The 27,467-nt window shown below is 38.2% G+C and overlaps 3 protein-coding genes across 6 annotated transcripts in view; 1 reads left to right on the top strand and 2 right to left on the bottom strand.

Annotated features, from left to right (window-relative positions):
• LOC123312538 (insulin-like growth factor 2 mRNA-binding protein 3) overlaps positions 1 to 10,755 on the bottom strand; it is a 341,679-nt gene extending 330,924 nt beyond the window's left edge. For all 3 annotated transcript variants that reach the window (XM_044897019.1, XM_044897020.1, XR_006537642.1), the window contains exon 1: positions 10,439 to 10,755. In XM_044897019.1, the coding sequence (XP_044752954.1) occupies positions 10,439 to 10,649 (211 nt within the window). In that variant the 5' untranslated portion in view covers positions 10,650 to 10,755. The remainder of the gene's footprint in view (positions 1 to 10,438) is intronic.
• Positions 10,756 to 22,685: 11,930 nt separating this feature from the next.
• Positions 22,686 to 24,234, top strand: LOC123311497 (trihelix transcription factor GTL1-like). 2 transcript variants are annotated; one of them, XM_044895517.1, is made up of 5 exons: positions 22,686 to 22,879; positions 23,187 to 23,231; positions 23,355 to 23,408; positions 23,473 to 23,935; positions 24,017 to 24,234. In XM_044895517.1, the coding sequence occupies exons 1-5, from the start codon at positions 22,834 to 22,836 to the stop codon at positions 24,198 to 24,200; spliced, it is 792 nt and encodes a 263-aa protein (XP_044751452.1). In that variant the 5' UTR covers positions 22,686 to 22,833; the 3' UTR covers positions 24,201 to 24,234. The 2 variants fall into 2 exon arrangements, with proteins under 2 accessions (XP_044751452.1, XP_044751453.1); XM_044895518.1 differs by lacking the exon at positions 23,187 to 23,231.
• Positions 24,081 to 25,867, bottom strand: LOC123311496 (putative nuclease HARBI1). The gene is made up of 4 exons (XM_044895516.1): positions 25,464 to 25,867; positions 25,165 to 25,404; positions 24,975 to 25,110; positions 24,081 to 24,736 (listed from the first exon to the last, which is right to left on the bottom strand). The coding sequence occupies exons 1-4, from the start codon at positions 25,683 to 25,685 to the stop codon at positions 24,222 to 24,224; spliced, it is 1,113 nt and encodes a 370-aa protein (XP_044751451.1). The 5' UTR covers positions 25,686 to 25,867; the 3' UTR covers positions 24,081 to 24,221.
• Between the last annotated feature and the right edge of the window lie 1,600 nt (positions 25,868 to 27,467).

Genomic DNA, 27,467 nt, shown 5'->3' with positions numbered 1-27,467 from the left:
CAAGCTGTTTTATATGTCGCCTGTAGGGCGTCCAGCTTTCGCTTCCGTAAAGGAGCGTTGGGAGGACCACTGCTTTGTAAACAGCTGTCTTGGTCTTCAGATTGAGGTCGTGATTTTGAAACACTCTATCTTTTAGCTTCCAGAATGCCCGTGATGCCGAATTGATACGGTTGTGTATTTCCGTGTCAAGGTTAGCCCTAGTATTTATGAAGCTTCCCAAGTATTTGAACTGCTCGACCTGTTCTAGAGTTTCATTCTCCAGGCTGATATCTGTTGGAAGGCTTTCTGGCGGACTTACCAGGATTTTGGTTTTGTCGATATTGATTCTAAGGCCTAACGCTTCGTATATATGTTTATAGGTGTCCAACATTATCTGTAGATCCCCCGAGCTGCTAGCGATAAGTGAACAGTCGTCTGCATATTGAAGTTCAGTGATAAACTTAGTACTGGTTTTTGCTCTGAAGCGCTTCAGGTTAAACAGGCCTCCATCAAATCTGAATCTTATCCCAAAACCTCTTACAGGCATACTCATGTCAGCAATCATCGACACAGCTATGGCGAAAACATTGAACAGTAAAGGCGCTAATACGCAGCCTTGTTTTATTCCAGAGTTGGTTGAGAAATGGTCGGTTGTAGAGCCATTATGCTGTATTCTAGCGGTGTTGTTGGTATGAAGGCTTTCACACACTGCTAAGAATTTTTCGGGTACTCCAAGACGTGCCATGATTTTCCATAGCGCTCTCCGATTCACCGAATCGAACGCCTTACTTAGATCGATGTAGGCTGTATAGATCCTTGATTGTTGTTCACGGGCCTTCTCTTGCAGCTGTCGCAGTGTGAAAATTAGGTCCACCGTACCTCGATTTGGTCGAAAGCCGCACTGGGATTCAGGCAGTAGCTTCTCCAAGAGTGGAACCAGACGATTAGCCATAATCTTCGAGAGAATTTTACCGGCCACACTAAGCAACGATATGCCCCTGTAGTTGTTGCAATTCGACGTATCGCCTTTGTTCTTATAGAGGTTGATAACTAAAGCATCTCTGAAGTCGTGTGGCACATCTCCCTGTTCCCAGATCTTGCGGAATAGTGTTAGGAGACTATTGACAATGTCTTCATCCAAGGCCTTGAATATCTCCGCTAGAATGCCGTCTAGACCAGGTGACTTATAATTTTTCATATTTTCAATCGCACTTATGATTTCCGACATTGAGATTTCGTCATCAAGCGATGTCATTGGACTATACGAGGGGAGCAGGTCTAAAATGGACAAATGCGAGTCGTTATTTTGATTCAAGACCTGTGAGTAATGCTCCTTCCATCTTTCGAGAATTTTCCTATCATCAGTTAGAATAGCTCCATAAGTATCTCTTATAGGAAAGTTAGCTTTTCTGCTTGGACCATAAACTATTTTAATAGCTTCGAACCTGTAGTCATGGTTATCGGCGTAAGCTTGTATTTTCCTAGCTTTTTCTTTCCACCAGCTGTCCTTGATTTTTCTTATTTCTTGACGGACCTCGCGTTTTATGTTATTAAAACATTTTTGGGCTGCAACATCGCCAGGCTTGTTAATTGCTGTTTTCATCGCTTTGTGTTTTGCCTCCAGAAGGGGTGCGATATGAGTTTCTTTCTCGGCGAACCAGTCTGGGGATTTTCGGGAGCGTTCTGTGCCCAGTATTTCTTTCGCTGAATTTGTAAGAGATGATTTGAAGCGAAGCCAATGAATCTCAATGTCGTCGTCATAATCCGGTGGTGTTAGGCTATCTTTGACGGCAACTGTGAAGCTTTCCTTTGTAGAAGGGTTTTGTTGTTTGGAGATTTGAAGGCGCTCTTTTAGTAACTTTGGCCTGCGTTGGTATTTTGGGAGCATTGAGATCTTCATTCTCGAGATTACCAGCCTATGATCAGTCCACCACTCCAGATCTGCTCTGGGTTTAGTGACCAACACCTCTTTGAGATCTTTTCTTCTCACGATCACATAGTCGAGAGTATGCCAATGCCCTGAGCGCGAGTGGCGCCAGGTCCCCCTTGAATTGGGTCTCGTAATAAAGAAGGTGTTCGTTATACAAAGATTGTGTTCTGCACAAAGAGCCAGCAGACGTTCTCCGTTCGAATTGATGCTATCTGTGCCGTGTTTCCCTATTATTCCTGGCCACAGTTCTGTGTCTTGACATCTGCCCACTCTGGCGTTGAAGTCTCCAAGGAGGATAATTCGTTCCCGTTTTGGGATTTTACTTAATGTAGCAACGAGTGATTCGTAGAAAGTGTCCTTTGAGTTGTCAGAGGAGTTCAAAGTGGGTGCGTATACTGCAATGATGTTCACAAACGTGTTTTAGGGCTTTCACTCCCAATCTCTGAAACAAAATTAATTAAAAATGAAATCAACGATTTGCTCCTGCGTGAATTCTTGCACTAATTTGTCAGGAGCAAATTAACTAGAAAAAATTGTTGCCTGACAATGAACTCAAAATAAATAACGTCAGACAAAAAGCGACAATTCCAGAAGATTTTCAAAAGTAGATTTTTTCGTCTGATGAAGGAGTCTGATATAGACTCCGAAACGTTACGAAGAATTATAGTTTCAACGTTATTTATTTTGAGTTCATTGTCAGGCAACAATTTTTTCTAGTTAATTTGCTCCTGACAAATTAGTGCAAGAATTCACGCAGGAGCAAATCGTTGATTTCATTTTTAATTAATTTTGTTTCAGAGATTGGGAGTGAAAGCCTTAAAAGGTTTGTGAAGAGATGCAAAATCCTCCCAAAATAAATTTCAATCGATATCACAAACGTGTTGTTTGCTGCAGGAAAGCGTAGAGTCATTAAACGTTCTGAGATGCCAACTGGATTTTCGGTTAGTTTGGCGGCCAGGTCGTTCCTAATGGCAAAGCCTACACCATGTTGTCTGATTTGGCCTTCTGGCAAGCCCTTCCAGAAAAAAGTACAAGCATGTTCTACCAAGCTACCTTGCCCGAGAAGCGTGTCTCGCTTAAGGCAACTATTGCAATGGATGTTCGTTGCAGTTCCTTATCGATTAGGGCAGTACGCCTCTCTGGTCGGTCGGCCTTGGGGTTGTCTAGCAAGGTTCTGACGTTCCATGCTGCAAAAGCTATGTGCTTTTCATTGGTTGTTGTACGATGATTCACTCGCTCAGGCACCCTCTCCCGGAGATCCGAATGGGAGGGTATTTTACCTCCGGATACAAATTTTGTCCTGTTCGACTGATCCATCTTTTTGTAGGAGCTGCGTTAGAAGGTGTTTTAAAGCTGCACTGGTAACGCTGTCAGTGCAACTTTGGTTGCGGTTGCGACTGATTATCTTGTGGCACAGGTAACCTGAGACGACAAGGTCTGAGACGTAACTTAAGCAACGCAGAGAGCCATTTCCTGCTCAAGCCAATTTTTAGGCTAGGTGATTGTGGGAAACAGAGATATACAATTTACATTATTACAAAGTTTCACGTGGAGATCAATCACTTTGTTTTTTTGGATTTTTCCGGCGAGTTTCACCGCCTCCCACGCCCACGCCCACCACGGTCGCGCTGACTGACTTTCGATTTCGAGTACAGTAAAAGTGTAACTCTCTAATCAATCACATTCGAATTGGAGAATTATCGCTGATAAAAAAGTGACACCACCACCCGGACTATGAATTCGATATCACTACTCCTCTAGCCGCTGCCACTTAGAGCAATTATTTTTGAATAGATATGCAGAACATTGAATTGAATTCCAACAAGGTGCTGCTCGACCCCTCTTCCCTATTCAAAAATGAGAGCTGTTAGGGGTTGCGGCTAGAGGTGTAGTAATATCAAACTCAATTGAACACCCTTATTTGTTCCCCTTTCAACAAAATTTGACCTGTCTGAGCAATTTTTTTTCGTTATTCCATCCCAGAGCTCAAAATTCAGGGTGGAAATTGTTATGTACACTCGATAAATAATCGTCAGCGGGAACGATGCCGGAGGAATATTCGTCAGTCGAACTGCATAAGATGCAGCGCGCCAAAGGAAGCGGGTCACTGCCCTTGAATTTGGAAGCCTGACTGACCCAGAATCCACCACTACAAAAGTGACTGACGGTCATTTTTACGTTCATTTGGATGAAAATGCTCGTTTTTCAAAATTTCAAGTGAAGATCGGTCACTTCAATTTTCAGATTTTTTCGACCACTTCAAACGCCTGACTGACGATGTTTCCACCATCGGGAACGTGGCTGACGTGCACTCATAATCATGAATAATTTACATTATTACAAAGTTTCACGTGGAGATCAATCACTTTTTTTTGAGGTTTTTCTGGCGAATTTCACCGCCTCCCACGCCCACGCCCACCACGGTCCCGCTGACTGACTTTCGATTTCGAGTACAGTAATAGTGTAACTCTCTAATAAATCGCATTCGAGTTGGAGATAAATCACTGATAAAAAAGTGACACCACCTCCCGGACTATATCTTCCAATTGATGATTATTATTGATTAACGGCTGTTTTCAATAAACCGATCAATTCATTGTTTCACTTACGGCCGTTTTCAATAACCTATCTATCCATCAAAACGGTGGATAGATAGATACTAGGGATACTATCCCTAGTATTTAATAATAATAATAATAAACTATTTCTTGAACAAGGCATCTTCGTCAGAACTCCATCGAGTAGTTTGTGTTGCTGATACTTCAACACCGTTAAAGCTACACCAGGATCACTTGGAAACCGTCGAACAATCTGCAGAAAGTAAAATGCAGAAACTGATTGGCAAACCTTTGCATGGGAGGCACCAGAACGAGGTCAACCATGATTACTTCGACATATCTGCGTCGAACTACTGGTTGACTTCCGGAAGGTTGTTTCCTGAGACAGGGAGCTTCATGCTCGCCATCCAGGATCAGGTGATTCCAACAAGAAATCACATGAAATACATCGCCAAGGATGCCTCAGTGGCGGACGATAGCTGTCGTTATGGCTGTGCGACACATGAAACTATCCAGCACATCACCGGGGGATGTCAGAAGTTCGCGGGCACGGAGTACAAAAATAGACATGATGCTGTTGCCAAGATTCTTCACCAATAATTGGCACTAAAACACCAACTTCTAACTTCGAAAAAGGTTCCTTATTACAATTACCATCCGGATGCTGTGCTGGAAAATGAACATCACAAGCTCTACTGGGATCGCACGGTTCTCACAGACCGGAAAATAAACCACAATAGACCAGACCTCATATTGCTCAATAAGGATGAGGACACAGCACTATTCATCGACGTGGCAATTCCAAATAATAACAATCTCCTAGATAGGCACACTGAAAAAATTTCAAAATACAGAGATCTCGAGGAACAAACCAGAAGACAGTGGAAGCTGAAAGATATAAAGACCGTCCCTATTGTCATTTCATCTACAGGCCTGATACCGAAGAAACTACTAGAGAACTTGAGGAGACTTCAGTTGGACAAAAATGTTTATAAAGTCATGCAGAAGGCGGTACTGCTCGGAACGGCGAGAACTGTACGCAAGTACATGGGGAATGCAGAGGAACACCGTCTGCTCCGACAGGAAGTGCGGGTGGAACAGGAATCCAACCTACAGCAGGAAGCCGAGGAGCGACCCGGACCCGACCACCACCATGAGACCGAAAACCTGGAAAGGGCTCCAACAGAGCTTAATCCTTTTGATATCTGAGATATCTGGGATAAGTGAATTTTCCTCTGGAGAGGAGTGTGAAAGCCGCAAGGCTAAAGTCATAATATTAATAATAATAATAACGCCAGAGAAGATATAAAAGCAATTATAGCGGGCAAAGAGACAATAACTCATTCGAAAAGTCGGAAGAAACTTTCTACTGGTCACTCACATCGTCTGATGGAGAAAATGGAAAGTTACTACCAAAGGAAGCTATTGAACAATTCTGGACCGAAAAATTATCAACGAAACCTCAATTCAATGGAGATACCGGATGGATTGAAGATGAAAAGTCTGAAGCTATTAAATATGAGCCGATGCAACATGACATGATCACAATTGAAGAAGTAAAATCAGCTATCCGATGACTACACAACTGGAAAACACCTGGGCCTGATGGATTACAGAACTTCTGGATCAAGAAACTTTGGATCATGCATGACAAATTGACCTCCGCAATAAATGATGTCATTGAAAATCCTGAAAGAATGCCAATATTCCTTACACATGGCACAACGTACCTGTTACCTAAAGACCAAAGGAATACAGAAGACCCATCCAAATACCGACCAATCACATGTCTTCCAAACGATGTACAAATTAATCACATCGTGCATTTCAAATCGAATTCATAACCATTGTGAAAGGAATAACATCATCGCCATGCAACAGAAAGGATGCACCAAAGAGAGCCGAGGGTGCAAAGAACAGCTAATAATTGATTCAGTTATCTGCAATCAAGCGTTCTCCAAGCGAAGGAATCTTTACGCTGCATACATAGACTACAAGAAAGCATTCGATTCCATACCTCACGAATGGCTCTTGACTATCTTGAACATTTACAAGGTGGATCCTAATATTGTTAAGTTCCTCAAAAACGCCATGTCAACCTGGCGTACTAGTCTTCAAATGAAAGCAGCAGATGGCTCCATTACAACAGGACCTATTCCAATAAGACGCGGAATTTTTCAAGGGGATTCGCTGAGCCCTCTGTGGTTCTGCATGGCCCTGAATCCCTTGTCTCATAGATTGAACTCTACGGACTACGGATTTGCTATCAAAAGCGGCAGTAGAACTATGATGAAACTGAATCATCTCCTTTACATGGACGATTTGAAACTCTTCGCATCTACCAAGAGGCAAATGCAACTGATGCTGAAAATGGTGGAAGGATTCTCGGAAGACATCAAAATGAAGTTTGGACTAGAAAAATGTCGACTGCTGAACATAGCGAGAGGGAAAATAGAAGATGGTACGTTCAAACTCAAGGAAGGTGCAGAAATTGAAGCATTAAAGGAAGGAGACACATACAAGTGTCTGGGCATAAAACAGGCAAGAAAAATCAATCAGAGCCAGATAAAAAAAGAACTAACGGAGGAGTTCACCCGAAGATTGAGAAGGATAATGAGAACTGGCCTTAACAGCAAGAGTCTGATAAAAGCTATCAATACCCACGCTTGCTCGGCGCTGAGCTACTCATTCGGTATCATCTCTTGGACGACCACCGATTTAGCAGCCTTACAGAGAAAAATAAGGACGATGCTGACTAAACACAATAAACATCACCCCAAAAGCTCAAGGAACGGACCGAGCTGCCACGACATCTTGGGGGTAGAGGAATTGTTGATTTGTCCAACCGTATGACCCAGGAAATTGAAGGACTTCGAAAATATTTTCTGAGCAAGGCTACTTCATCAGAACTCCTTCAAGTAGTTTGTGTTGCTGATACTTCTACACCGTTAAAGCTACAGCAGGACCACTTGGAAACCGTCGAACACTCTGCAGAAAGTAAAATGCAGAAACTGATTGGCAAACTTTTGCATGGGAGGCACCAGAACGAGGTCAACCATGATTACGTCGACATATCTGCGTCGAACTACTGGTTGACTTCCGGAAGGTTGTTTCCTGAGACAGAGGGCTTCATGCTCGCCATCCAGGATCAGGTGATTCCAACAAGGAACTACATGAAATATATCGCCAAGGATGCCTCAGTGGCGGATGATAGCTGTCGTTATGGCTGTACGACACATGAAACTATCCAGCACATCACCGGGGGATGTCAGAAGTTCGCGGGCACGGAGTACAAAAATAGACATGATGCCGTTGCCAAGATTCTTCACCAAGAATTGGCACTAAAACACCAACTTCTAAGTTCGAAAAAGGTTCCTCATTACAAGTACCATCCGGATGCTGTATTGGAAAATGAACATCACAAGCTATACTGGGATCGCACGGTTCTCACAGACCGGAAAATAACCCACAATAGACCAGACCTCATATTGCTCAATAAGGATGAGGACAGAGCACTATTCATCGATGTGGCGATTCCAAATAATAACAATCTTCTAGATAGGCACACTGAAAAGATTTCAAAGTATAGAGATCTCGAGGAGCAAACCAGGAAACAGTGGAAGCTGAAAGATGTCAAGACCATCCCTATTGTTATATCATCTACAGGCCTGATACCGAAGAAACTACTAGAGAACTTGAGGAAACTTCAGCTGGACGAAAATATCTATAGAGTCATGCAGAAGGCGGTACTGCTGGGAACAGCGAGAACTGTACGCAAGTACATGGGGAATGCAGAGGAACACCGTCTGCTCCGACAGGAAGTGCGAGTGGAGCAGGAATCCAACCTACAGCAGGGAGCCGAGGAGCGACCCGAACCCGACCACCACCACGAGCCCGAAAACCTGGAAAGGGCTCCAACAGAGCTTAATCCTTTTGATATCTGAGATATCTGGGATAAGTGAATTTTCCTCTGGAGAGGAGTATGAAAGCCGCAAGGCTAAAGTCATAATAATAATTTTTCACATACTCTTTCGTATCCTACCGAACAATAATTAATTTTTGTCATTTTTTTTTACTTTTCTAGGATGTTAGTCATGTTTGATGTAAAAATCGAAAAAAAGTTAATCACTAGTAAAAATGTGTATTTTTTTTTGGCCCGCCTAGGTAATTTTTCATTTTATCTGGCCCTACCCTCAAAAAGTTTGCCCATGCCTGGATAGACCAATCTGTCTGTTAGTGCTTGTTTACGTTTCAATATTCTATCTGCAGATAGCGATTCTTACTGGCCCCAGCGATCTATCCCTTCCTCTGAAATGAGGTCAGATTGACAACCAGAGATAGGAACTTTCATTATATGTGCGTCTATCTGCGTTTCAAAGAAATTTGAGGGAAACCATCGATTGTAAAAAGTATCTCCGATTGTTCGGTTTTTGATCTGTCGAGTTCGAGCAGTAAGGGGTAGAGATAAGCATTGGAAATTGTTATCAGGGTGCATTTCAGTGCTGTTTTCTTGACATTTGAATTGTAATTAACTTTGAAAAATGGATTATTTGAGAAGCGACGACAGAAAGCGACATGAAGAAAGTGAATCGGAAGAGACCATAACACAAAAAGTTAATAAAGCACGAGTTGATTACATGATTATTTTGAATGATTACGAGTTCACATGTAGAATTCAACTGAGCAAAGGTGCTGTGAATGAATTATTGGATTTAATTAATCCATATTTGAGGGCGCAATGTGGGAAAATTGAAACCGAAGAGTTGAAGGATTTGGTCAATCTTCTCCAACTCTCCTCTTTCAATTTATTGTTGGTAGCACTAATAGCTCTGCTGGTAATAACCCCATCAGCTGCTACAAATGCTACCAAACGAATGGCCTTTTCTTTAGTCATTGGTTTTGATTCAGGCTGAAAAAATCATTGCCTTCAGAACTTGAAATTAATGAAAAATGAATATCGATAACAAAGGCGCTTTTATTTTAAGGTACTTACGGTTGAGGAATTCATTTTCAGGTATTGCGTGGTTGAGAATCTCGACCAACAATTATTGTGATGTATTTATTGCCGTATGCACCTTTCATTGAACGACGTTTAAGCATAGAATCTCTATGGGGAAAAAAAGACATTAAGGAATTAAGCTCGTTTAATGAAACGGTGCATACGAGTATGTAGTCATACACACACGATTAACCTTTTATACATAATCTTCAAATATTTCTAGTTTCTAACACACCCCAATATCTCAAACGCTAGAAATGAATTAATGATGTGAGGTCTTATATTAGTGTTCTGTGGTCTGAGCTGACTAGATTCCTATCTATCCTTGCCTTGAGATAGATAACGTCAAACCATAATTGTGAAATGCAAACCATAGATAGATAACTACAAGGATAGATAGGCAGACAAACTGGAGATAGCGATCTATCCCTTATCTTGGATATGTTATTGAAGATAGAAAAACTATCTGATTTCGTTTCTATGATTATCTGTAGATATATTTTAGAATGGTTACCAATCGTCAATTACGGCCGTTTTCAATAAACTATCCATCTTTTCACTTACTGACGATTAGTAACCATTGGTAACCACTCTGAAATATATCTACAGATAGATCATAAAAACGAAATCACATGCATTTTCTATCTCCAGTAACTGAAACAATGGATAGATAGGATTATTGAAAAAGGCCGTAAGTGAAATGATGGATAGACAGGTTTATTGAAAACGACCGCTAATCATTCAGGATAACAAAAGACGAGTCAAACGAGGTTCTTTCTCTCAACATTATCCCTCCAAATTGCATGGAAAATCTATAAATTCTGAAGTGAACGGAAATTATTGAAATAAGTGATTTATCCTAAACTATATTTGAAATATGATAAAAATCAAGGGATATGGACGCAGTGACCCATTTCAATTCATTCTATTGAATAATGTTAAATCATATCTACTTAATTTTGAGTTACGTACCATTCAATTTATCAATAGCCCTGTCTGCGGAGGATTGATCAGCACAATCAACAAAAGCATAACCCCCACGTTTCACAAGGATGTTAGTGCAAGACAAATTTTGGTCAACAAACAGTTGTCGCAGATCGTTCTCGTTAGTTTCTGTTGGTAAATTGCCAATGTAAAGCTTACTCATCGTTATAGGAGGCGTTTTTGCTACGGCAGTATTCATAGACACTAAATTAATTAATAAACACTATTATCAACAACAAACTATCAACTTTTCAGAATACGATCGCCGGCGCGTACAACAAACTTTATTTTGACATAGGCCCACTTGTCACCACAAACGTATCAGCAATATTTCTCTGTGCTTGGTAATATGGAATTTCGGCATAGAGCACGAAAACGCATTCATTTTCAAACTTCAACTTGTATTCAATGGACTACTGTCAGTATTGATTTCTGTAAGAGTTTCAAACTTTAGAACATAGATAGGAATGGATGGAATGGAAAATAAACATTGCAAAGAATGAGATAGTTGCTTAGTGTCGCCAATCGCAATTAAGACAGTTGACTCGGACATCATTGTCACGTGAATATTCAGTACGAATAGGTAGGAAGTACATTTTTCAATATAACGCCACTGCCAAAGATTATAGAGTAGAAAGATGGGAAACGAGGCGACTAAAGCGATTTGAGCGCCATCTGTGTGTCAAGCGTGTTTTTAAGACGCTAGGATATATGAAATTTTTTAAGATTTCAGACGTCAATTTTGATCAAAGAGGTTTTGAATGTTTTGATCATAGAAATACGCTTTTTGTTTATCTGGCTCGTTCTAGTTGCTGATTTTTGAATTTTTTTTCTTATTTCTTGGTGAAAACATCAAAACATTGTTCGAAAATTATTGAATGGTAAAGAACGGTGGATCAAATAATAAAATGTATTTTACGTGATTAAGTTTTTCACTCAACTAAGGAAAATGGAAGCGTAAGTATTAAAAGTCGTAACATGTGAATCGGTCATTCATTGATTTTAATTTTCAGTGCTCCGAAGTGGACAAAATTCTCAGGGCTTTAAGACAATTACTTCAGCAAATACTACTAACTACACCATGTGCAATGAACATTTTACTGCAGGTCAATTGAGAACTGTTCATCGACGTAAATTGTTGTATGCAGAGAGCATCCCTTGCGTGAGCGGCCTATTAAGGGGAAATTATGATCCATTCAATGATTCTCAATTGCTACTCTTTCAATATATTCAGAAATGCAGAGGTTTTATTGAATTCCATTTGGGAACCGAGTGACTGTAAAGTTGTTGTTTAGAAAGTCAAAGTTTTATGAAACCTGCTGTGAGTGTTTTGTTCATTCATTAATCAATTTGTTTATTGTGTCATGAAGAGACCATATCATAAGGAAATCATAAAAAAAGCACCAAGAAACTATACTGACATAACAGGTCTTGCATATGTCTGTAAGGTTTTTTTTTTAAGTGTGGTTGGAGGATTGAGATCAAATGTACTGTATTTAATAACAAAATCAGAAGTAGATCGGTAAAACACGTTTTATTGATACTAATAATCTATGACAATCGATTTCGGCCGTGGGGCCATCATCTGTATTTAATTTTATAGTTGTTAAAATACCTTCAAATCCTACCTTATTGCCGGACTTAACCTTGGGTGTTGGATGAATATTCGCAATTAGATGAAAACTCGTTCCACTCACGCTCTGGCCAGAGTTTCAATGTGTCTGGTTTGAATGCCGGAAAATCTTCCAGTTTGAAGTTGTCGAAATGTGAAAATTTTGAAAATGAAAAATATCGAAAATATATTGCACTGCAGCACAGGTACCTCGCAGTTGACAATTTGTAATGAATTAGTTTTTAACATGTGTCTTTAAAACACATATGAATTCCTCTCACACCGATGAAGGAGAAATTTGAAGGCATAACAATAACAATAATTTATTGATTTCCCATATATAAAAAATATGTAGAAAGGAAAACAGGTCATCCAAAAAGAAAAATTTTCAAATATTCGCTACAATATCCCTACAATAAAATTCTTCGATATTGTATGGCTCAAGCATTAAAAGAAAACGATATAGAGTCTTCCCGAAAGACACATGACCATATAATCTTTGAATTTCTACTGGTAAACTGTTAAACAGTTTAATGCCCATGTACAATGGTCCCTTTTCAGTTAAAGACAAAGAATGCACCGGAAAAACAAATGGGTGCTTTCTTCTAGTATTATTTACATTTGAATGACTACAGAAATAATGCTGATGTTTTTGCATGTACATCAAGATCTTATATATGTACAGTCCATAGATAGTCAAAATGTTATTTTGCTTGAACTTATTACGACATGATTCTCTGAAACCCAAACGAAATATTACTCTCAATGCTAACTTTTGTGTTTTCATAATCTGATGCGATCCAGAACTACTACCCCAAAAAATAATACCATAACTTAATTGTGGCTGGAACATAGCATAGTAAACCGCTTTTAATACATCAATATCCACCTGATCTCTGAGAACCCTTAAGGCATAAATAACCGATTTTAATTTCTTATTAGTTTCTTCAACATGGGTATGATATTTCATGAAACTATCTATATGAACTCCCAGAAACTTAACACATTCGCTGATTGGTACTTCATTGTTACTGTAGTTTATGCTTAAAAATATTACATTGTGTCTTATCATTATTAATTACTAGCTGATTTTCAATACACCATTCATTTACTTTATCCATAGCATCCTTAAATTCCCCCATACCTCTCAGAATATTCAACGCAGAGATGATGATATCAGCATCATCCGCAAACAACAAAGACCTGATGAAACTAGAAAAGAAGAAGTCAGGGAGGTCATTGATGAAAATAACAAATAGCAGTGGTCCCAAGATACTGCCCTGTGGCACGCCCAACTCGCCCAAGTCTCTCAGAAGATAAGTAATCCCGACTTCCATCAGATACAAGGACTCTTTGTTTTCTATTCTTAAAGTAGCTCTCAATTAGTTCAAGTTGCTTGTCCTTGTCATATACGGGGGAGGATTTAATGATACTTAATATTAGGTGATTTTGACTTAGAGAATTGAAAAGTTTTTGAAAACCATTATAAGAGAACTGAATTTGAAAATAGAAAATTTCTGAAAATAAAAAATACATATAGAGAAAAGAAAAAAAACAATTTAATGATTGAAAGAAAATGAATCTTGCGTGGTCGCAACAGTGGTTCTGAAAATTCTTCAAATAATACCTACATATGTAAGTAACTGGAATATGCATGCTATGATGGTATATTGAAAATTGGTTCATAATAATTTCTGATATATGTATATTTTACAAATTCAACTAAGTTCATTAATTCAGAACAACCTATTGTACAGAAACAACACCTTCGACGTATAGCAGATCACCATATACTTTAGTGTCCTAGTTAAAGCTTCCTTTATTGCCCACAATTTCAATTTTTGTAAATTTTTTATGAATTGCAAATAAATATATTGCACATCCAACAGCGTTTTTCGTTGATATCAATTGTTCCCAAACAATGTTTAGATGAAAACTTACATCCTGATCACAAAACAAAACCATACTTTTGTTTTGTCGCTCAGGATGTTCGTTTTCTGATAGAAACAAAATCAATATTGGAATTCAATACGAGGAATAGAATTCGAATTTCGCGCCCCTCAATTTAAAAACAGAAAACTGTTATCAAAAAGTTTTCCTGTATTGACAGTGCGTTTTTAGCGCCATCTCATTGTCACGCGTGTTTTCACTGGCCAAAATGTAGTCGGTTTTTAGTACTAGCGATATGAGGGCGTTTCCTATCTTTCTACTCTATAATCTTTGGCCACTGCCTCAGTGTCGCGCTATACACAGAAACATATATTTTGTAAGAAATCGAATACACGAATATGGTGAGCCCAGTTCACTTCGGGACGTCGAAGCGAGTAGACTTGTTAAATGATACCAGTGCGATACGTCATTTTTCAAAGAGAAAGTGGAAGAGAAAGTCGAAGTGAAAGTTTACACTAGCGAAGATACGGAATTTTTGATTCCGTCTGTGAAGTTTGTGTAGGTTGTATACGTGTGTGTGTTATCGAAATTTTAATTAGTTAAAATTTTCGATGTTGGTGTTCATCTCCAAAGTCCAGATCAGTATAGATCGTTGGTTCTGCAGAAAGAATCAGGTGAGCTTATTTTTCGTATCTTTTTCCTGATTTTTCTCATAGCGTAGACAATATTTGATGAGTCGTTTTGTTTTTATGCAGGAGATATATTCTTCTTTTATGCCTTGAAACATTTTATTTCAAATTGCTTTGAGTAGCATAGTAATCATTAATTAGATTTTAAAATGTCTGACCATTCGGACTGCGATTCTGTAATGGGAGAAGACGCGTTAGGAATCGCTAATGTCGTGTCCGAACACGATATTTTGAGAAAGGAGAACGCAAGTTTGAAAGCGAGGGTGAATGAGCTAGATAGATGCGTATCTAGCTTAGTGGCTGAGATTAAAAATCTCAGGGAGAGGCTCGAGTTGCAGGAGGGAAATAAGGAAAGTCCTTACTCCAAAGCACTCAAACAGAACATTGTTTTGAAAAATGTCCAAGAAGTGACCTTATCGGTTCAAAAACAGAAGATGGAGGTGGTCCAAACCCCTCAAAACAAAATTTCTCCACCCGCCAAAAGAGTGAGAAAGGATAGCTCCCCGTCCAATGAAGACTCAAACAAAAAAAGAGTCTTGGAAACCCCAGCCCAACAGAAAACCACTCCAGTGGAGGAGAGGAAAGAAAAAAATCCCCCCAGTCACCCTGAGAGGTACGTCAGAATGGACGTCAATTTCCAACGCGTTAATGCGAAACGGCATTAACTATAGCAGAGCTACAACTGTGAAGGACGGAAGTGAAGAAACCCCAGGAAACTGCAACCAAAGCAGTCAAAGAGACGAAGAAACCAGAGAAAAAGACGGAAAAGGCAAAAACCGTCAAAAAAGCCGAAACCAGGAAAGGAATTTCTGGAATCACTGAGGAACTGGATAAGTTCACGAAAACCTCCTCAGCACGATGATGCAGAATCTGGAGAAAGAGATTGAGAAGAAGATGCAGGAAATTATTAAGAATATTTAATGGCTGATACGACGATAAAGAACAATCTCATAATCGTCTCTTGGAACATCGAAGGATTGAGAGCCCGCAGACCCGAATTCGAAGAACTGATTGAAGAGAAGAGACCGGATGTCATAGCTCTCCAAGAAACAAGACTTAACCCCAACGTTCGGATAGCGTTCCCAATGAGGGCTACCGCGTGTGAATTCGCCGCTAGATGTGCTAGTGTAGCGTGACGTCCAAATCATAGACTCGACTATATAATTAATATTAAGTTTATGGTCACCATATATATATAATACTTTTATTGGTATTACGTGTTTTATACTATAAAAGAAGTGAAGCCAAATCATTGTCAGAAAGGGACTTACACACACGCGCGAATTAAAAATACAAAAATGACGAACAAGATATTGATTAGTAACCAAATATTTCTATATTCAATTTCTCCAATATTATGATCTGTGAAATGACAAGTCCCCGTCATCGTAGATAAACAAATCTTGCATTAGTTTATCTATGTTCAGGACCTCACTCTACAAAGGCGCCAACTGGTGAGCAAAAAAACGGTAGCCCCCATTACGATATCTACAGAAATGATAGACTTAACAGCACAGGTGGCGTTGCTATACTGGCTAGAAGGAATATGGATCACCATTTCGACCAAATGTTCAATGGTCAAGAAGTAGAAGCAATATCGATTATTGTGAATACCAATCGAGGACAAGTGAAGATTATTTCAACTTATAAATCACCGAATAAGGACATGCTGGAAGAGGATCTAAAAATGCTACTAGAAGGGAGACACCCGAAAATCATAATTGGTGATCTTAACTACAAATCGCAGGAATGGAACAGTAGGGTGGAAAATACCAACGGGAGAAGACTGAAGATTTATGCTGAAAAACTTAATGCAGTTGTGATAGGACCTGATATACCGACCTACATACCAAGAGTAAATGGACTACCCGATGTACTGGACATTGTCGTAATGAAAGACATCACTGAAGAAATCAGCATTGATACAATAGAAGACGGAACTTCAGACCACAAAAGAATTCATAGTGGGACATGGCCCAAGAAACGAAGAAGAGACGCAAACCAAGGATCGCACAGACTGAGAGAAATATAAGAATTTACTTCAGGAGAAAATCACGGAAATTCCCCAAATAAACACCCGGGGTGAATTAGATGAAGCAGTTGAAAAATTGGAAAATCAAATAAAATAAGGCTATGAAGAGAGCACCAAGAGAATAAGGAAACCAATTCCGAAACATTCACATGGAGATACGCCAAGGGATATAAAGGAACTTATAAAAAAGAACAGAAGACTCAGAAAAATCTACAGAACAACAAAAAGAGAAGAAGACAAGAAGAAACTGAATAAGCATAGTCAGATATTGAAAAATGCTTTAACAGAACTGCGTAATAACAGATGGCACCAGAGATTAAGTGAACTGAATACAATAGGTCACTCGGCTTGGAAAATGCAAAAACGCTTACGACGAGAACGGACAGTTATAACTCCACTGCATGGAGCAAACGGAATAGTATATACGACACTTGAAAAAGCCGAAGCACTTACCGACTCAATTGAGAGAGAAGCCAGAATAAACTGCAGAAATGATGATGACATTGAAGATCCAGAAGAAGAAGTGGAGGAAAACGAAGAACAGATGATGAAACCACCGGAAACTGAAATCATTCCAAAACCGGCTTCACCAACAGAGATCAAAGAGATCATAATGAAATTGAAAAACAGGAAAGCGTCGGGAGAAGATATGATAACGAATTATATGTTGAAGAAATTGCCTAGAAAAGTAATAGCAGCCTTGACGAATATTACAAACGGAGTGATGAGGACCGAATACTACCCAAAGAGATGGAAAACTGCACAAATGAAAGTTTTCAACAAGCCTGGAAAGGATCGGAAATTTCCTCAAAATTATAGACCAATCAGCCTACTATCAGCACTAGGGAAAATCGTCGAGAGGGTTATCGCTAAAAGGCTGAATGAGGAAACAGAAATGTTGAAGATAATTTCACATGAACAATTATTTGGATTTCGACGAGAACATTCGACTGAACTCCAATTGCTACGGCTCATAGAATACGTCACCGAAGGAATGCAGACCAAACAGGCCACAGGATTAGTTCTGATAGATATCGAGAGAGCCTTTGATAGAGTATGGCACGAAGGCCTAATCTACAAGATGAAAAAAGCAGGATATTCGACCAAGCTATGCAAGATTATAAGGGACTATCTGAGGAATAGCAACTTTTATGTGAAGATAGATGGAGCAACCTCTCAAACTAGAGAATTGGAAGCGGGAGTGCCTCAAGGATCGGTACTTGGACCTCTGCTTTACGTAATATACGTTTATGATATCCCGAAGAATGCTAGAAATATGCTCACCTTGTACGCAGATGATACAGGAATAGCATTCAGACGTCGACGCCCAGAGATCATACACCAGAGACTGCAGGAAGCCATAGATGAATTGCTCAAATGGTGCATCAAATGGAAAATCCAAATCAATGGAAGAAAGACACAAGCAATATTACCTCAAAAGAGAAGATTGAGGATGGAAGAAAACCTTGAAGTTGATGGAGAAGAGGTTGAATGGAAAAATGAAGCAACATACCTAGGAGTGAAGCTTGACAGAGGACTTACATGGAAAAACCACATCAAATGTGCAGTTGATGAAACAAAAGCCGCAATGAGTAGACTTTATCCACTCATAGGCAGAAGAAGTCATATGAATAAGAACATCAAGTTGACGATGATTAAAACTATCGCGCGACCACAACTCACTTAAGGATCGGCGGCATGGGGCTTCGCAGCCAAGACCCACATCAAGAGAATACAGGCCACTGAGAATAAACTCCTTAGAATGGCGATGGATGAACCCTGGTTTGTTAGGAACAAACAAATCTACAAGGAATTGGAATGGGAACCAGTTACAAAATTTATGAAGAGAAAGGCGGAAAGGATATTCGACAAAGCCAAACAAAATCCAAATGAGGAACTACGAAGATTAGTCGACTACGATCCAACGGAAAAAGCTAGAAGGTCAAGAACCTACCACCGAAGACCGAGAGATCAGTTGAGGATTTTAAGTAACCAAAGAAGAGCTCAACCTTTAAAAGCTATAGGAAGCATACAACTATCAACACGACGATGATCGTGTGAGAGTCCAGAAACCATAAGAGTCAACTGGTTAATAGGCAAAATGCCCGGAACCTATGAAGAAGCAGTTAAGGGTTTTTAGTGGGTCTCGAGCTCAAGAGAGTGAAAATGCCCACACTGTTCCCCCTCAGGAGAGGGTGTGTTCGTCTGTCTTGCAGATTTTCCCCCTACTACATCAAAAAAAAAAAAAAAATGGTAAGCCGCTGCCGGTCAAAGGGGATAAGCGCAGAGTAAACATATACGACAGCCGAAATTTCAAGCTGTGGTACTCAGGCAATTCGATTTGAAGATCCCTTCGTGCTCGGGTGTACAAGCCGCCCGATATTTCTTGTGATTACGAAAATAAATGATTAAGTTTGGAATTCTTGATATGAGTTTCATTTCTAACATTAGAAGTGGGATTGTGCCTATCGTTCACAGTGAACTGTTATTTTGATAATTACTAAGACTGCTTCCGATCTTTTTGATGAGCAGAGCAGACTTTGACGGAGCGTGATTTAATTAATTAAACCAGAATAAATTTTATAATAACTATTTATTTCTAAGACCTCGTCATTCGATTCGTTACATAGTACGACTTAACTATTAAATAACTTAAAAATAGGTTAGAATCCTAATCCACAGAGAATTCTTTATCCTATTCTTAACACCCCTCCACAATTTGACAAATTTTTCTTTCCTTTACATGTAACCCAATAAAGAAACTAATTTTTCAAATTGAATTCGTCCAATTTATTTAGTAAGCAAATCTGCTTCTTGTTCGCATGTACCTACTAACATAAGTAATGTTTATTAATTTTTCAACATAAATATCTCGAACAAAATTCACCTTGATAGATATGTGCTTAAGTTTGTTCTCACACTTATTTTGCTTAACAATGTGATTAACACTCTGATTATCCTCATATATTTGAGATGGTATTATATTCTCTACTATACCTAGATCTAGATCTAACAATAGGTTTTGCATCCACAATATTTCTGGAATACTTATACTAAGTGCAACAAATTCAGCTTCACAAGAAGACAAAGCCACACTTTTTTGTTTTCGTGATATCTATTGAACTGTATTACTATAAATCTTAATAACAAATCCAGAAGTAGATTTACGATCATTAGCTTCATTAGCCCAATCAGCATCACAAAAGGCTTGTAAAATATTTTCTCCCGAAAAAACTTTATATACTAATTTTAGATTTATTGTACGCTTGAGGTATCTTAAAGTTCTTTTCAAATATTTCCAAAGTAACACACTAGGTTTCGATTGATATCTACTCAAATATGATACCGCAAAACATATATCAGCTCGTGTAGTTGAAGATAAATACATCAAACACCCAATAAGTTCTCTAAACGGCTTATCATAAACAGAAACACTCTCTGAATAAACATCATCATCAATGCCTAAAGTTGGTTCGAGTTCCATTGGCGTGAACTGTCCACGACAATGCTCCATATTGAATTTAATTAATGATCTTTCAATGAAATTTGTTTGACTAAATTCAAGAATTTGATTCTGTATATCTCTGCCAACTTTTATACCTAAAAAATAATTTAATTCGCCTAGATCTTTCATTATAAATGCTGTTTTTAGATATTGTTTCAAAGTAGTTAAACACTTAATATCATTACTTACTATGAGCAAATCATAAACGTACATTATCAAATATATAACACAAGTACCGATAAATTGTTAATTAATTAATTTGTTAATAAACATTTATCTGACTTAGCAATTTAAAAGCCAAAATTGATTAAATGATCTGTCAACGTTTTATACCATTCTCTAGATGATTGTTCGAGACCATAAATAGTTTTGTTCAGCTTACATACTTTTCCGTTACTAGCATATCCAGGTGGTGGTTTCATATAGATAGTTTCTTTCAATCTACCATAAAGAAATGCACATTTCACATCCATATGATGAATTGACATCTTCTTCTCATTAGCAACTGATAAAATTGTCCTCAAAGTACTTAACTTTGTCACTGGTGAATAAGTTTCATAGAAGCCTATACCACTTTTCTGTGAACACCCCTTAGCCACCAATCTAACGTGCGTTCAAAAAAATTCGTCGTCAAGTAGGCTATGAAATTTTGAAGGCTGATGTTCGGTGGCTGAACGTATGTCTTTCCTTGATTTACTTCATCTTCCCAAAATGTAAACAGTGATGACATTAACCTATATATCGTAATTTTGTATGGAAAGGCACTTTTCAGAAAAGGTTACCTGTAAATTTCACCCAACGTTCGAAAAGCATTTCTTTCATTGAGTAAGATGACAAGAATCCAAACAATCTGAGGCGGTTAGAAAAGTTCTTCGTAAAAATTTTAACCGTCCACTATTTTCATACGTAAGAGACATGAATCTTGAATTGATCGTGGTAGTATGTTTTTTGTAAGAAGGTTCTAGTTACTTCAGTCATATGAATAGATCACAGTACGATTCTCAATAATATGTTTATTAATTCTCTATAAATATTGAATTGATTCAGTCATTACTGAAAATCCATGACTAAACTAAAAGAACTGAATTACATGAAAATAGCTATTGGACAATTTATTAAAATTCAATTCAGCTATAAAAAGGCATGATGCTTTCTCCTTCATAACGTTCTGCTATTGAAGTTCCACAAAAGAAAGTAGGTCCACATTTTGCCTTTGACTGATGCATACTGTCAGTATGCATCAGTTCAGTATGATACTGAACGACAATTTTTCTCGGATGCTACAAAGTTAGGTAATCACAACCGTTTCAGTTTTCCGATAACATGTCAATCTTTATGGAAACAAATGGATATCTTTTTTTCAAAATCGGGTTGCATATGCCAACGGATACTCCATCCACTTGAGATAAAATCTGAAGACAGGTTTATCGAGCTTCTGTCACCATGTTTTCATTATTACTGAACTGTAGAGTTTTCTTTTTTGGTATAGGTACCACTTCCTTTTTTGTTTGAACATACCTGTTTCGTCAACACATCGCAAAACAGTGCAATGGAAAAATTCATTCTTAATAATCAATAGCAACATAGGCTTCAATGAAGTCGCCGGAACAGAATATTTCCATTTTCCTTCAATTTTCTTTCCAATTTTGAAGTAGAATTCAATAGTAAAAGTCTTTCACACATCCGTAAAAACCATCTTTATAATTTGCTGATAATTTTAATTCAACAACAACCCAAAATGCTGAAATGACAGTTCACCTGGAAAATAGTAAAGCACGAGCTAAGAATTACGTTTAGACACGAAATATCGACGTTCAAAATTCCATAGCCTACTTGACGACGAATTTTTTTGAACGCACGTTAGCTCGATACCTAATGATATCACCTCTGTCATTTCTCTTGACACTAAAAACCCATTTGCAGTCAAGTACTTTTCTATCCCACAAATAGTTGGTGGGTCTACCATGGTCCAAGTTTCATTTCTCTCCATTGACTGTGTTAAGGACATTTTCTTATTTTCGAGGATTTCACTATAACATAAACATGGCAACGCTGGCAGGCGATTACCTAAGCGCAGATGTTTGCCGCGCACTTTTCATTCTCATTCTCGCCACGGCCACAGACGCCGAGACGGCCAAATAGTCAAAGTACAATTCTTAAGTTCAGATACAAATTTTCGCTGTATAAACAAGTGAAATTTATATGCAGTGAGGCAAGTTGTTTTTTCTTTAAACCATACAAGTCAAATATACAGTCCACTAGGACCAAGAGTGAAGAAGAGGACGGCGATCTAATTTTGAGCTCTTGATCTCCAACAATTTTGGTCCAATCGAGCAGATAAGTGAACGAGCTAAAGCTTGGAAAGTGTTAAAATACCCAGAAGAAGAAGCCGTACGACGAGACAGGCTGAGCATAAGCAGAATACAAGATTCAAGGCATTGCAGAGTTCCATACATTGGTCGCATTCAGCGGACGAAACAGTTGCGCAACTGTTACCAAACGCTAGCGGAAACGTTCGGTGACATATGCGCTACATTCTCAACACGTTCTGGAGCGGACGCCATTTTTGGGAGCGGATTTGATTTGTGCTAGGTAGCGGTAGCGGAAAGGAGCGAAAGTTGGACTCGAACCGAGTAGTGTTGTTTAGTGTGTAAAATGTACGAGTTTGAGTTAGTTGACGAAAACGGAATGGAAATTGAAGGTAAGAAATATAGAAGGATGTTTAATAAGTTATAGGAAATATACTAGAGCAACAAAAGTAATTCGTCAAAATTCTTGATTATGTTTTTTTCGGAAACTTTTATGGGTTTTCACTCCCAGTCTTTGAATCACAATCATGAAAAAACTCCAAATAATAAAGATCTAATTTTCATAGGTCTTTTTTTTAAAGTCATTCTGTTTCAGAGACTGGGAGTGAAAACGTATTTCAACATATATATTTTTCTTCTTGTTTTCATCATTTTTTTCTCACTAAATGCAAATATATCTTTATTTTTATTATTCCTCAGCGTTCTTGGAGCATTCTTTAAGGGAATCCATCGTTATGGAAGAAGGTATGTTTATTTTGCGAAAAACTATTTATTGTGGTATATAATATACAGGGTCTCAGTGAATAGGTGCGACAAACTTCAGGAGGTGACAAAGTAATGTATTTTTATGAATTTTTATTTTTTCAGTATCTCCCAGAGAAGCTTTGGGGGAAACTTCTGGAAATCAACGCTTGAATCCAGGTATGTAGTCTTCTCAGAAAAAAAATTTTCTTTTCAAATTATGGATGTTATTCATTTTTTGCAGGTCAGCCTTTTTCGTGGGATAAGCAAACCACGCAATTACTGGTGGAACGGTACATGCATCTTAAGGATGCATTTAGAGATCCAAAAATTAAAAAAAAAAAGCTGTGGGACGAAATAAAACAAACATTTACCTCCAAAGGGCATAATGTCACGGAAGAGATTTTGGATAGAAAATGGAGAAATATGAAAAAAACCTATACAGGCATTAAAGATAACATACGCAAAACTGGAAGGGGTAGAATACACTGGGAATATTATAATCAATTTGATGAAATATACAGAGACGATAAAACAGTGAATTTACCCCGAACACTCTCATCAGCTCCAGTATCCGTGATCCAAAAGGGGCCTGGAATAAATCCAGACTCCATAAAGGAACCTGTTCAAATAATAGAGGAACCTCAACCCAGTATTGCAGCCACTCCTCAAATTGAAAAGCAGAAAGACAACATAACACTCACTCCGTATGTTAAGTTTAAGCTGTATTCTTTTCTATATTAATTTCACAGACATAAAATTAAACTAGCAATATATTTTAATTGCAGAAAATCCACAAAAATGGATTCCAAGAGTGGAATGTTTTATTTGAGGAAGAAGCTGGCTGAAATTGAGACTGCCCGTGTCAACGAAATCAAACTTCTTCGGGAAGCACTTGAAAGACACAATGAAATTCAAGAACGAAGAAATGAAATTTTAGAAAATTTTTTTAATTCTTCAAAAAAACAATAATGTATTTTCTAAATAAAATATTTATAATAACATATTTGCGATGTTATCCCTTTTGTCATTTCCACCCTCATCTGCAACGTCCCCTTCTGGGTTTGGTAGTGGTAGATCCTCTTCTAGTACTTCTTGAGGATCTTCTTCCACTTCATTCAGTATTAAAAAATTGTGAAGAACACATGCAGCACTGATTATGTGTGTTCCAAAATCAGGATCTCCTATATCTAAATACTTCAAACGTCGAAATTTTCCTTTCAATCGCCCAAATGTTCTTTCGATTACTGAACGAATGGAGTTCATTCTATAATTGTAGTTATTTTGAATATCATTCAAATGGCCATTGTCCCTATATGGTGTCAGTAAATTTGTCATCAGAGGGTAAGCAGAATCGCCAAGCAAATGCATATCTCTAGACAATAAGGGGTTATTTGCATTTATCAATTTCTGATAGATGTCGCTAGATCTGAACACTCTTGCGTCATGTACTCTCCCTGGCATCCCAATAAATACATCAATGAAAGCCATTCGATGATCGCAGACACCTTGAAATACAAAAGAATAAACTGTCGAACATTTTCAATACGTAAAAATATATAAATATATATATATATATATTCTTTTGAATGTCAGCAATACATTTTTTGGTATCAAACAATAAAGCATATGTGTGAATTTTAGCAATGGTTAGTGTAACGGGGTACCATACAATTTGGAGTATGATACATGAGCTTAGGGAAAAATGTCAGTAAAAAAACCCTGTCTAACTAACTGATTAGGCACCTTGCAAAATTATCGAATGGAATTCTTTTCTGTTGTAGTAATCGGTGGCATTGTTTTTTGGTTGTTTTATTGGGATGTGACATCCATCAATAGCTCCTACAACACCAGGAAATCCATGGGATCTTTCTCGAAATACCTAAAATGTACATTTCAAATACATATTTCCTCAGTGCTTCAAAATTAAACTCACATTTATAGCTTGTTGATGATTCACTGGCCAAGATATCAACTGGGGCATCATTTGCCTTATAATTTCAACAATTTCTTTGAAAACCATATGGGCAGTACTTCTCGCAAACCCAAACCTATCACCAGCTGCCAAAAATGACTCGGGCTTAGCAAGTACCCAAATAGTGAATAACACTTTTTTTTCGAAAGGTATTACTGCAGGTCTCACAGCACCAATATTTGCTAGGTTTTGTAGTAATTTCTTGAAGAGAACGTTTAAATAAAATAAGTTACAATCATGTTTCACAAAATCTATTTTACCTCAAATGTAGGTCGCATCATGCGAAAGTGTTCGGAGAATAAGTTTCCTTCATAACTCCTTATTGTGATTTCATAATAATTTTCATTTCGTGGTATTACTGGTCTACCACCATCATTTTCCTCCAATAATCGAATTGGTTCTGCCAATTCCAAAGCGATTTGAAGAATAATATCTACATTTTGATTACTCTCCATTATTTCACTTAGAATATAATTCTCCATTTTTCTATAGAGGTAGGTAAGTACATGAACCGCAATGGATAGAGAATACACTTAGTAATTCTTCACAAAAAAAATTGACTCCACCAGTACAAGGTTAACGAAACTTAAAAAATCCGTTTGTTTACTTCCTTCCTACAGACTTCTCAACTAATCAGCTGATAGTGACAGCTCATTGGACTGCCTTATCCTATCTCGGCTTGCCAGCGGACGTTCAACATGTTCCCGACCGCTACCGCTACCGATGGGTAGCAGAAGCGCTTTGCGCTCCGTCCGCTGAATGCGACCATTGAGCAGTAGCAGTGGTAGCAGGGAAGCGGCCATTGTGAATTGGGAACGGAACGAGCGCATTCGACGACGATTCGACGCAGCGAGATTACTGGAAATACCCCGAACGAGGCTAGAGCACATTCGACGCAGCAAAATTGGTGGAAATACTCCGAACGAGGCTAGAATATGGCGATGCGCAGGTACAGAGAGCATTAGGACAGCGTTGCGTGTGACTTGACGTAAAGAGTAAACAAACTGTGAGTTGATTTGGTCCTTTTCCTTTATTATCATCTGTAGTCCAAAGATTATAGAGTAGAAAGATAGGAAACGAAGCGACTAGAGTAATGTGAGCGCCATCTGTGTTTCAAATGTGTTTTTAAGGCCCTAAGACTGGTTAAAATATCAATTCGAGGGACATATGAAATTTTGCGAGATGTCAGAGTCATATGGCCATTTTGATCGAACAGGTTTTGAATGTTTTGATTCTCGTATCCATAGACAACCTCGAATCGCCTTTCGTTTTTCAAGCCGGTTCTAGTTGCTGATTATTGAAATTTTTTTCTAATTTCTTGGCGAAAACCTCAGAATTTTGTTCGAAAATTGTATGGTGAAGAACTGTGGATCAGATAAAACGAATTTTACTAAGGAAAATGGAAATGTAAGTATTAAAACTGGTAACATGTGACTCGGTCATTCATTGATTTTTGTTTTCAGTGCTACGAAGTGGATAAAATTTTCAGGGCGTAAAGGCCTGCAAACACTACTGACTGCACCATGTGCAATGAACATTTTACTGCAAGTCGATGAAGAACTGTTAATCCACGAAAATTGTTGTATGCAGGAAGCATCCCTTACATGAAGGGCTCATTTAGGGGAAATTATAACTTTTACACGTCCATTCAAAGATTCTCAATTGCCTTCAAAATATATTCAGAAATACAAAAGTTTTATGGATTTCGATTTGCGAATCGGGTGACTGTCAAATTGTTGTTTGGAAAGTCAAAGTTTTATGAAACCTTCTGTGAGTGTTCATTCGTCAATCAATTTGTATATTGTGTCATAATGAAGAAATCATGAAAAATCATGAAGAAATTATACTGACGGGCTTGAATACAAGGCTTGTATACCTCTGTAAGGTTTTTCTCAATTGTGGTTCTGAAAATTTTGTAAATAATATGTAAGTAACGGAAATGTGTATCCTATGATGGTAAATTGCATATTGGTTCATATCAATTTCTGATATAAATTGTAAAAATTCAACTCAGTTCATTAATTCGAAACGTTTCCACAGAAAAAACACCTTTGACGTAACTATAGCAGATAACCATGTACTCTTGTATCCTAGTCAAAGCTCTATTCGTTGTCTATAATTTCAAATTTTTGTAAATTTCTTATAGATTGCAAATACAAATTTATCAAATCCAACAGCGCATTTCATTGATACCAATCGATTCCAAACAATGTTCAGATGAAAACTAACATCCTGGTCACAAAACAAAATCATCCTTTTGTTTT

This window comes from Coccinella septempunctata, chromosome 4 (assembly GCF_907165205.1).
Source record: "Coccinella septempunctata chromosome 4, icCocSept1.1, whole genome shotgun sequence".
NCBI classification, from domain to species: Eukaryota; Metazoa; Arthropoda; class Insecta; order Coleoptera; family Coccinellidae; genus Coccinella; species Coccinella septempunctata.
The sequence above is the reverse complement of the archived record's forward strand: the minus strand, read 5'-3'. Positions and strand labels throughout refer to the sequence as shown.